We start from the raw sequence: 12,738 nt of genomic DNA on the forward strand, positions 1-12,738 counted from the left end.
GAAGACATGGAAAGAAGGTTAGGGATACTAATATCCTCATCTCACAAACTAGGGAGTCAAGAGATAACGACTATGGATAATAAAGCAGAATATAAAGGTAAAGAGATTGAATTATGCCATGACAGTGTGAAGAGCACTGCTGACCCATTACCCAATGAAACTGGTGAAAATTATTTTTTAAATAATGATATAAAGCATCTGGAAATGATCCTCAGGGTATACAGCAAATGAAGAAACATTTATTCAAGAAAATCTATGAAAATTTGTTAATAATTATGACAATCTATGGTATTTGAACAAAGAACACTTGCACCCTCCCTACTCCCAGCTCAGTGAGGCAGAGACTCCACTTCCACCTAGTGCAGCTAAGAACACAGGGCTCCCTCTCACCCCAGGTCCCATTAAGAGGGCTTTCTTCTGCTTCTGGGAAGAGCAGAACTTCATCATTTCTCCTCCTGCCCCACATGCTGGATTCTGAGCCTATGTCTGGGATAATTGTGGTCAAGAGGTGGGGGCTCCCTTCTAACACCTAGCACTAACTTGTGGTATGAAGGCTCTAACTTGGGTGTGATGCACTGAGAATACTTGGGCCCTGATTGCTCATGAGGCAGTGGTTCCACTAGAACAGAGGCAAACCAGGAGGGCTTCAGGTTACTGCACTCCATTCACAGAGCATTCAGCTTCTGGAGCAGGGTGTCACTCAAGAGAGAAGCTTTCCCTTTTCACAGACCTCAGATTCAGAAGCGCTAGTTCAGTGATTTTGCCTGGGGAGAAAAGCAGGCCAAAAAGCAGATAGCTTCTAATCTCTTGCCTCACTAACTGATTTCATTTGTAAGAGAGCTAGAGTTTAAACCTAAGCCACTTTCAAGAACAATGGAGGCTGTAGTGAAAGGCACTTGGGAAGAGAACTGTGGATCTAATGAAGATAAAGCCTAGGCTATATACTGGCTACTTTGCAGGATAGAACCAGACATAAGACAGCTGAGAGGAGTCATCCTGGAGTCAGAACAAATATCAAACACTGACCTCAGAAACTATTCCACTGAAGAGGCCACACTTTCATCAGATAAGTTTGCGGGGGAATTTGTGCCCAGCGCATTGTTGAAAACAAAATAAAAATTGTCAGGCAGTTACTGGAGTTTAGTAGTTGGATGTGATCAGAGAAAGAGAAAAAGAGAGCCCTACCAATACCGTTGTCATCCTAGAGTAACTGTAGGCATACTCAAAGCTGCACCTCCCTGAGGAGCAATAACAGAGGCTTAACTCTGTGTGGGAATAGACTTCACTAAAATAATCTGGCCAGTCACTAAACAAATAAACAAGAAAATAATAAGCCCCAGTCAGGCCAGGGAACTGGGGTGTGGAGGAGACCAGTACCAAAAAGTGCTGAGGTCTATTATCTAAGTGTCCAGTTTCTAGCAAAAAATTATAAGGCATGCAAAGAAACAGAAAAGCAAGACACATACATCTGAATATAAGCAGGAAACCTAAACTGCCTATAAGAGCAACCAGATGTCAGATTTAATAAGAAAAGATTTCAACATAGCCATTATAAATATGCTCAAAGGATTAAAGGAAATCATGGTTAAATAAGTAAAGGAAGGCTTGATGACAATTTTGTATCAAATAGAGAATACTGATAAAAAGATATAAATCATTTTTTAAAAAGGAACCAAATGAAAATTTTGTAGTTATGAAGTATAATAACTGAAACAAAAAAATCCATTAAATGGACTGAATAGTATATTTAAAACTGGCAGAAGAGTGGCTTAGCAGATTTAAAGACAGATCAATAGAGATTATGAAAGACAAAGAACAGAGAGAAAAAATAATGAAGAAAAATGAATAGACATTCAGAGAAATATGGAATATCATTAAATGCATCAATATACACATAATGGAAGTACCATAAAGAGAGAGAGAGGAAGGAACAGAAAATATATTCAAATAAATAATGGCTGCAAGCTTCTCAAACTTACTCAAAAACAATAACTTACACATCCAGAAAGTGCAATGAACTCCAAGTAAGATAAATACAAAGATATCGCAGATACATTATAGTAAAAATGCTGAAAGTAAAAAACAAGGAGAACATATTAAAGTAGTAAGAGAAAAACAATGCAGGGACTTATCAGGGAACCTCAATAAGAATAACTGCTGAGTTCTCAGCAGAAACAACAGAGGCCAGAAAGCAGTGGGATAACATATTCCTACTGCTCAAAACAAACAAACAAACAAACAAAAACCTGTCAACCAAAAATCCTATAATCAACAAATCTATCTTTCAAAAGTGAAGGTGATATAAAGACTTTCCCAGATAGACAAAAATTGAGTTTATTGCAAGCAGACCTACTTTATAAGAAATACTAAAGGAAGTTTTTCAAGCTGAAAGCAAATGACACCAGAGGGTAATTCAAACTCCTAGACAGGCATGGTGGCACGTGCCTGTAATCCCAGCTATTTGGGAGGCTAAGATAAGAGGTTTGCTTGATCTCAGGAGTTTGAGACCAGCCTGGGCAACATAATGAGACTGTGCCTCAATAAAAAACAAGAAGACAAAGAAAATCAAAAGGTATAAATGTGTATTTCCTACCTTTTTAACTGATTTAAAAAGAAATTGTATAAACTAATGTATATTATACTTTGGGGACAATAACATATTAGAAATGTAATGTATGTATATGTTTGCCAAAAATAAAAGCAGCACAGAGGAGGTATAAGGGAGCAAAACTCAAATGAGCTAAAGAAATAATGATAGATGATAAGGTAATAATTATAACAATGTATTCCAGAGCTTATAACATTAAGAGATATAATATGCTTAGCAATAATACCACAAAAGGTGGAAAAAGGAAGAGGTCTATATAGAAGTAATGTTTTTATATAATACTGGAATTAAGCTATTATCAGTCTGAAGCTGACTCTGATAAATTAAGATATATATGGTAAACTCTAGAGAAACCACCAAAAAACTTAAAATGTAGTGAAAAAATTATTAAAGAAAATAAATGCTACATTTAAAATTTTTCACTCAATGCAAAAGACATAAAACACATAGAAAATAAAGTAAAATGGCAGACGCGAATCCAACTATATCAATAAAAACATTAAATGTAAATACATTAAATGATTTAATCAAAAGACAGAGTGGCAGACTAGAATTTAAAAAAATGTGATCCAACTATATGTTGTCTAGATTCAAAAACATAAATAAATTTAAAGGAAAAGAATGGGAAAAAGTAAATTATCATATAGCAACCAACCACAGGAAAGCAGGAGTAGCTATAAAAGTATACCACAAAACAGACTTTAAAACAAAAAATAGTACTAAAAACAAAGAGAGACATTTTATGATAATAGTAAGGGTCAATCCATCAAGAAGCTTTAACAATAATAAACATACATGTACCTAATAACAAAGCACCACAATATAAAAAGCAAAACTGAGAGAAATGAAGGGAAAGGTAGATAAAAATAATAGTTGGATACTTCAGTATCTTACTTCATAAACCACTACACAGAAGGTCAACAAGAATATGAGACTCCAACAACATTATCAGACAACCAGACCTAACAGATAGCTATAGAATATTCTACCCCAACAAAAACACATTCTTCTTAAGTACACAGGGAACATTCTCCAGGAAGATAAGATGCTAGGCCATAAAATAAACCTCAAGGCCAGGCACGGTGGCTCACACCTGTAATCCTAGCACTCTGGGAGGCTGAGGCGGTTGGATCGCTCAAGGTCAGGAGTTTGAGACCAGCCTGAGCAAGAGCAAGACCCTGTCTCTACTAAAAGTAGAAAGAAATGATCTGGCCAACTAAAAATATATATAGAAAAAATTAGCCAGGCATGGTGGAGCATGCCTGTTGTCCCAGCTACTTGGGAGGCTGAGGCAGTAGGATTGCTTAAGCCCAGGAGTTTGAGGTTGCTGTGAGCTAGGCTGACACCACGGCACTCACTCTAGCCTGGGCAACAGAGCAAGACTCTGTCTCAAATAAATAAATAAATAAACCTCAAAAAAATTTAAAAGGATAGAAATAATATCAGCCCACAATGGGATGAAATAAGAAATCAATAATGAAAAAATTTGGAAAACTCAAAAATATGTGGAAATTAAATAACATACTCCTAAATAACCGACGAGTCAAAGAGAAAAACAAAAGGGAACTCAGAAAATACTTGAGATTAATGAAAATGAAGATACAACATACCAACACTCATGGGATGCAGCAAAAGTAGCGCTGAAAGGAAAAATTATAGCTTTAAATGTCTATATTAAAAAAAGAACAAAAGAAGAAAGATCTCAAATCAATAACTAACCTTTCACCTTATAATACTGTAAAAAGAAGAGAAAACTAAACCTAAAACAATAAGAAGGAAGGAAATAATAATGACTACAGTGAAAACTAATGAAAGAGAATAGAAAACCAAGAGAATAGAAAAACGATTTTCTATAGAAAATCAATGAAACCAAAAGCTGGTTCTTTGAAAAGATCAAAAAAGTTAATAAACCTTTAGCTAGCTTGACCAAGAAAAAAATGAAGACTCAAGTTACTAGAATCAGAAATGAAACAGGGCCACTGCTACCAACTGTACAGAAATAAAAAAGATCATAAAATAATACCATGAACAATTATGCCAACAAACTAGATAACATATATAAAATGGACAAATTCCTAGAAATATACAGGCAACAAAAACTGATCCGAGAAAAAAGATACAATATAAATGGAACTCTAACAAGAGAATTAAATCGGTAAACAGAAACTTACCCACAAAGGAAAGCCCAGGCCCAAAGGGCTTCACTGCAAAATCATACTAATCATTCAAAGAATTAGCACCAGTTCTTCACAAACTCTTATAAAAACAGAAAAGGAAGGAAATCTTCCCAACCCATTTCATGAGGCTAGTATTACCCTAACACCAAAACCAGATAAAGATATCACAAGAAAAAAAAACTACAGACAGATATATCTTATAAATATGGATTTAAAAATCCTCAATGACCAATGGAACAGAACTGAGAACCCCAATATAAAACCATCCCCATATAGCCATCTAATCTTTGACAAAGCAGACAAAAACATACACTGGGGAAAAGAATCCTTATTCAATAAATGATGCTGGGAAAACTGGATAGCCACATGTAGAAGACTGAAACAGGATCCACACCTTTCACCTCTCACAAAAATCAACTCACAGTGGATAACAGACATAAACCTAAGACATGAAAATATAAGAATTCTAGAAGAAAATGATAGAAAACCTCTGATAGACATTGGCCTAGCCAAAGAATTTATGAAGAAGACACCAAAGGCAATCACAGCAATAACTAAAATAAATAAATGGGACCTGATCAAATCAAAAAGCTTCTGCACAGCCAAGGAAACTATCATGACAGCAAATAGACAACCTACAGAATGGGAGAAAATATTCACATGTTACACATCCAATAAAGGGCTGACAACTAGAATCTATATAGAACTCAGGAAAATCAGCAAGAAAAAATCAAACAACCCTATCAAAAAGTGGGCAAAGGACATGAACAGAAACTTTTCAAAAGAAGATAGATGAATGGCCAACAAACACATGAAAAAATGCTCAACATCTCTAATCATCAGGGAAATGCAAATCAAAATCACAATGATATATCACTTATCTCCAGTGAGAATGGACTTTATCAAATAAAGCCCCAAGACAATAAATGTTAGCATGGATGCGGAAAGATAGGAACACTCATATACTGCTGGTGGAACTGCAAACTAGTACAACCGCTGTGGAAAGTAATATGGAGATACCTCAAAGAGCTACAAGTAGAACTACCATTTGACCCAGCAATCCCACTACTGGGCATCTACCCAAAAGAACAAAAGACATTCTATAAAAAAGACATCTGCACTAGAATGTTTATAGCAATGCAATTCACAATTGCAAAGATGTGGAAACAACCCAAATGCCCATCAATACATGAGTGGATTAATAAAATGTGGTATATGTATACCATGGAGTTCTACTCAGCCACAAAAAACAATGGTGATACAGTACATCTTGTATTATCCTGGATAGAGATGGACCCCATTCTACTAAGTGAAGCATTTCAAGAATGGAGAAACAAGTGCCACATGTACTCACCATCAAATTGGTATTAACTGAACAACACTTAAGTGCACATATAGTAATAACATTAATCGGGTGTCAGGAAGATCGGAGAGGGAGGAGGGGATGGGTATGTACACACCTAATGGGTGTGGTGCACACCATGTGGGGGATGGACATGCTTGAAGCTCTGACTCGGGTGGGGCAAGGGCAATATACATAACCAAAACATTTGTACCTCGATAATATGCTAAAATAAAAAAAAAAATTTTAAATCCTCAATGAAATACTTATAAACCAAACCTAGCAATAAAGAATTATACACCAGGGCCAAATGGGATTTATTCCAGTCAAGAAAGTTTGGATTGACATCTGAAAATCAATTAACATAATATATCAGATCAATAGGGAAAAAAAAACAAAACTACACAATCATTTTAACAGATATAGAAAAAAAGCATTTCAAAATATTCAACACCTTTTCACATAAAAGCATTCAATAAACTAGTAATAGAACAAAACTTCCTAATCCTGATAAAAGGTATCTATGAAAAACTCACAGCTAACATCATATTTAATGGGGAAAGACTAGATGCTTTCCTCAAGGGCCAGGGCATAAGACAAGAATGTCTGTCCCTTTGCTCTTATTCCACAACATGCAAGAAATCCTCTGCCAAATAATCCATTTTTCTAGAAACCTAGGTGCTAGAAATTGGGGAATATCTTAAGTAGCAGGGTGGATATTGTGGATCTAGGTGTGTATACCCTGGAAATCTATATTCTTATTGTAATTAAATAAACCTATACTCTTATTTGTAAAAAACAAAAAAGACAAGGATGTCTGCTCTCACTGTTTCTATTCAACATTGTACTGAAAGTTCTTGCCAGGGCTATTAGGCCAGAAAAATAATAGGAGTATCCATATTGGCAAACAACAAGTAAAACTCTCTATTCATAAATGATATGATCTCATAAATAGAAAATCTTAAGGAATCTACAAAAAAAATACTAGAACTAATAAATGAGTTCAGCCAAGTTGCAGGATACAAGATCAACATACAAAATCAATTCTATTTCTACACACTTTCAATGAACAATATGAAAATGAAATTAAGAAAAAAAATTCCATTCACAATAGCATATAAAAGAATAAAAGGCTCAAGAAAATATTTAACAAAAGAAGCACAAAACTTACTTCTCAGAAAACTATAAAATATTGTTTAAAGAAACTAAAGAAAATTTAAATAATTGAAAAACAAACATCCATGTTTATGGATTGAAAGGCTTAACATTGTTAAGATGACAGTACTTCCCAGATATATAGATGCAACACAATCTCTATCAAAATCCAAAACTGACTTCTTCCTAGAAACTGATAAGCTAATTCTAAATATCATGTAGAATTGCAAGGGATCCAGAATAGCCAAAACAATCATGAAAAAAATAAAGCAGGAGGAATCACACTTCTTGATTTTGAAACTTACTATTAAGCAATGCTATTCAAGACTGTGTGACACAAGGACAGGCATATGGATCAATGGAATAGACTGGAGGATACAAAATAAACCCATACTTCTGGTCAACTGATTTTCAACAAGGGTGCCAAAACCATTAAATGGAGAAAGAATTGTATTTTCAGCAAATGGTGCTGGGACAACTGAATATCCACATGTAAAAGAATGAAATTGGAACCTTACTCATAACACAAAATGAATCAAATGCTATTATATAAAAGCAAAACTATAAAACTGTTAGAAAAAACATAAGGGTAAATAGTCATGACTTTGAATTTGGCAAATAATTCTTAGATGTGACACCAAAAACACAAACAAAAAAAGAAACAAATGGATAAATTGGATAGAATTCATCAAAATTAAAAACTTTTGTATTTAAAAGGACATGATCAAGAATATGAAAAGGCAACCCACAGAATAGGAGAAAGTATTTACAACTCATGTATCTGAAAAGGAACTTGTATACAAAACATATTAAGAACTCTTATAACTTAATAATAAAAAGACAAATAACCCAATTAAGACATGGGCAAAGAATCATTACAGTATGTGAGGGGAGGGTGTTTTACATTTATATTAGAGCAAGTTACTAACTGGCTCATAATAAAGAATATTTTTTTCTGGCTAGGCGTGGTGGCTTCACTCCTGTAATCCTAGCACTCTGGGAGGCCGAGGCAGGTGGATGGCTTGAGATCAGGAGTTTGAGACCAGCCTGAGCAAGATCCCGTCTCTACTAAAAAAAAAATAGAAACAAATTATCTGGACAACTAAAAATATATATAGAAAAAATTAGCCGGGCATGGTGGTGCATGCCTGTAGTCCCAGCTACTCGGGAGCCTGAGGCAGGAGGATCACTTAAGCCCAGGAGTTTGAGGTTGCTGTGAGCTAGGCTGACACCACGGCACTCACTCTAGCCTGGGCAACAAAGCAACACTCTGTCTCAAAAAAAAAAAAAAAAGAATATTTTTTTCTAAAATTATGGTACCTGGATCACTTGCATCAGAATCACCTGGGATGCTTGCTAAAATTGCCAGTTTGTGGGCATCTCTCTGGACACAGTGTACCAGAACGACTGGATTGCAGGGCTCAGAAATCTGCATTTTTCGCCAAATCCCCAAGTGATTCTGAATCCACTAAAGTTTGAGAATCACTGATGTAGAATGTTATTTCACGGACTAATATCCCGGACAGTCTCACTCTATTTGAAATTCTCAAAGAGTTATGCTGTCAGCTGGTGAACATTTGTCTAACACAAGCAATCATAGTGCATAATAACATAACAATATCCATCAATGTTGAACAATGGTGTCTATTCTCCAGTAGTATGCAACTTTAGAATATTGCTTTTCTTTCTATGTGTGTTATCAACCAATAGTATACATATCAATTTTTGTCTAACTGAGAAAAAATAAAAAAACATGGGCAAAGGATCTGAACAGACATTTCTCCAAAGAAGATATACAAATGGCTAGTAAGCCTTTAAAAATGCTCAACATCATTAGTCATCAGGAAAACATGAATCAAAATCACAATGAGATATTATTTCACACCCTCTAGTATGGCTAGCATTAAAAAGCAAGATAAGTGCTAGCAAGTATACAGAAAAATCATAACCCTCATACGCTGCTGGTGGGAAAATAAAATGATGCATTTATGAAACATTGTTGCAGTTTGAAAACATTGTAGCAGTCTTCAAAAACTTAAAGATAGAGTTATCAAATGACCAGGAATTCCACTTATGAGTATATGTCCAAGAGAAATGAAAATAAATGTCCACACAGAAAAGTGTACACAAATGTTTATATTAACATTATTCATAATAGCCAAAACCTAGAAACACAAATGTCTATCAATAGATGAAATGATAAACAAAAATTGTGATATATACATACAAAGGAATATTAGGCCATAGAAATGAATGAATAGGGATGCATGCTAAAACATGGAAGAACCTTGAAAACATTAGCTAAGTGAAAGAAGCCAGTCACAAAGGTTCACATAGTATATGATTTCATCCATAGGAAAGTCCAGAAGGGGAACTCTATAGAGACAGAAAGTAGACTTAGGACTGAGGCACAGATGGGGGTGGATAAGAGGGTGAAAGTTAAAGGGTATGAGGTTTATTTTGATGAAAATGTTCTGAACTTGGCTGTGGTAATGGATGCACATGTCTGTGAATATACTAAAAAATCATTGAATTGTACACTTTAGGTGAATTACAATGTAAATAAATTATGTTTCAATAAAGTGATTCTCAATGCTTTGCAGTTTTGCTTGTTTTTAATACTGTATGCATGTATGACTTTTATTTTAAATATTAATTGTATTAAAAATAATTACTGTTGAAATGCTTTATAATGCCAAGAAATCTAACTATCATGGTTTTTTCCTTACCATTGTCCCCATTTATTCTTATTTCGTATTCTTTGTAGAGTCTTCCTATGCTTTTGATCATCTGCTCCATGTACTGTTGCTCTGGTGGCATCTCTCCCTCCAAACTTTTATGGCGACCAAATATCCCAAGCCCAATATCTGACCAGTTTTCCTGTAAATGTTTAATAATCTTGAGAGTATCATATTTTGACACTAGAAAATCCCCAGTAAACTTTTCTTTCTCCTCACGCAGCACCTAGAGAGTGAAAGGGAAGGGGAGAAAATTGCATATTGTTCAGTAATAATTTTATCAAAGTCTACTCAGATCCTTATTCCCCAGTGACTCCCAATTATTTTGGAGTTGCATATCCTATTATTATTGTACATACCATTTTTTCTTCAAAGACATAGTATGTGACATATATTTGATTTTTAAAATTAAAGTAAATTTAAATTAATTTTGATACTCTATGAGATAACCCACGGTTTACCAGAATAAAAATCATTCTATTAAATCCCATGTGGGTAAAAAATTAGTGACAGGTAATTAAGTCCTAGAGAGATGAGCATATTTAATTACTATTTGCTTTAGTAAGGTTGTAATATATCTGTTTACAGGATCCCCACTAGATTGGGAAAGTTCCTAGAATGTACAGGTTATATTTTATTCATGTTTCATTTATCTGCCTAACCCCAAGTCCAAGTCTTGAACATGACATATCAATAAATATTTATGGAAAAAATAAAGTACAATTTATATACATAAAGTTTGCCATTATTTGTGACTCAGATAATGGAAATATCACTCATCCTTCATTAAGAGTAATCAGTGTAGGGAGGTGTGGAGAAGAGCAATTAAGCATAAGAATTTTGAGTTGGAGACACCTGGACTCAAATTCTGACTCTGCCACTTACCATTTATAGATAACTTAGGTAAGTTACTCAACATCCCTAAGCTTCAGTTTCTGCACCTGTGAGATGGGGATTATAAGATCCACATCATATTGCTGCCATGAAGAGTAAGAAAGATAATATACGTAAAACATTTTCAGCTCCTGACAGAGTAAGTGCTTAATAAGTGAGTTATTAGTCCTAATAAATTAAAAAACATTATTTTTTAAATTTTATCTATGCATATCAAAACTGCTAGATAAATAGCAGAAAAAAGTCACTAAACTAGGTATATTGTATGTAGAACTGCAAACATCTTCAATTTTGAGAGTATTCTCAAGTCATTCTGAAAGAAAAAATGATTTCTTGGGATCTGAACAAAATTTCATTAAGTCACGGCTTTGATATTCACTTTGGAAGTATTTCAGTGTCATATATTTTCCTTTGTTAAATTACTATAACATGAATGTAATCTGATTAATGAAACCTATTTTCAAAGCTCAAACCCTTTTAGAAAGATTTTATTAATGGATAAAAGCAAATGTGGTATAGACATATAATGGAATATTATTCAGCCTTAAAAAACAAGAAAATTCTAAAATATGCTACAATAGGGATGAACCTTGAGGACATTATGCCAAGGAAAATAAGCCAACCACAAAAGGAAAATATGTATGATTCCACTTATACAAGGTGCCTAGAGTAGTCACATTCACAGACGGAAAGTAGAATAATGGCTGCCAAGGATTAGGAAGAGGCAGAAATGGGGAGTCACTATTTAATGAGTACAAAGTTTCAGCTGGGGAAGATGAAAGAGTTCTGGAGATGGATGGTGGTGGTGATGGTTGTATATCAGTGTGAATGTGCTTAATGCTACCAAACCGTACATTTTAAAATAGTTAAAAGGTAAATTTTATGTTATGTATATTTTACCACAATAAAAAATACGTTATTAATTTTAAAAGTCCAATTTGTCCTTAAAACAAAAGCCAGATACAGGAGAGGCACAAATGTTACTTATGTCTGACAATTAGATAAGAGAATCAGAACTACCCTCACTGCCACTCAAGTATCTTTTCCCAATTTCTTTTCTAGCAGCCTAACTTTATTTGGCCCTAAAATTTGAAATAGAAATGAAAAAATTAAAGATATTTTTAAAATCCTCCATGGTCTTATGTTTTCCTTGCCTTTCATAAATATTTATATGTCATTTTTAAAGGATAAGATATGCCTCAGTTGTACGAAGGAATGTCAAGTTGACAACCAGCGCTTTGATTACCAAGCTGTTTTTTACTAATAGAAAGTCTTACTTTTTGCCACTGCTTGAAGTCTGAAAGAACTGAATCGAATGTATTTCTCCTATTCGGGGATAAAATGCCTTTTCCACTGAAAGAAGAAAATACAACAAGAGAAAGGTTTCATAACAAGGTATAAACAAAGAAAATCATAAGTCCATACACTAAACAATTAATATTATGTTTCTCCTCAATGATTTTTAAGCATGCGTTCCAGGTCCAGCCCCTCTCTCCATAGGTATTTATCTTTAAAATTATAAATTCAGGCTTCAATTAGACCTGAGTAACCAAGCTACAGGGCCATGGGCCATGACAGTATTTTTTTTTAAGAGTGGTCTCTGAGTTTTGAGAATTCAAAACTAGATCATCATGAGAATTCCTGTTAAATACAGCTCCCAAAACAATATATAAATAGAAAGAAAGCCTGCTGAGTAATTAAGGCTCAACTTTTAAGACAAGAGTCCCAACTATGGTAAGAAAGAGTTTCCTTTAATGTCTATGAAGTTTCACAAGATGAAAGCTATTGGTAAAAAAGTTCCTGAAGACAAAGAGAGAAGAGAAC

General features: G+C 34.4%; 1 protein-coding gene across 5 annotated transcripts in view; it reads right to left on the minus strand.

The window, feature by feature from the left end:
• AXDND1 (axonemal dynein light chain domain containing 1) overlaps positions 1 to 12,738 on the minus strand; it is a 119,461-nt gene that overhangs the window by 64,433 nt on the left and 42,290 nt on the right. For all 5 annotated transcript variants that reach the window (XM_045547251.1, XM_045547252.1, XM_045547254.1 and 2 more), the window contains 2 exons: positions 12,192 to 12,267; positions 10,012 to 10,246 (listed from right to left, as the gene is read on the minus strand). In XM_045547251.1, coding sequence (XP_045403207.1) covers positions 10,012 to 10,246; positions 12,192 to 12,267 — 311 coding nt within the window. The remainder of the gene's footprint in view (positions 1 to 10,011; positions 10,247 to 12,191; positions 12,268 to 12,738) is intronic.

Source organism: Lemur catta, chromosome 3 (genome assembly GCF_020740605.2).
Source record: "Lemur catta isolate mLemCat1 chromosome 3, mLemCat1.pri, whole genome shotgun sequence".
Lineage (NCBI taxonomy): Eukaryota > Metazoa > Chordata > Mammalia > Primates > Lemuridae > Lemur > Lemur catta.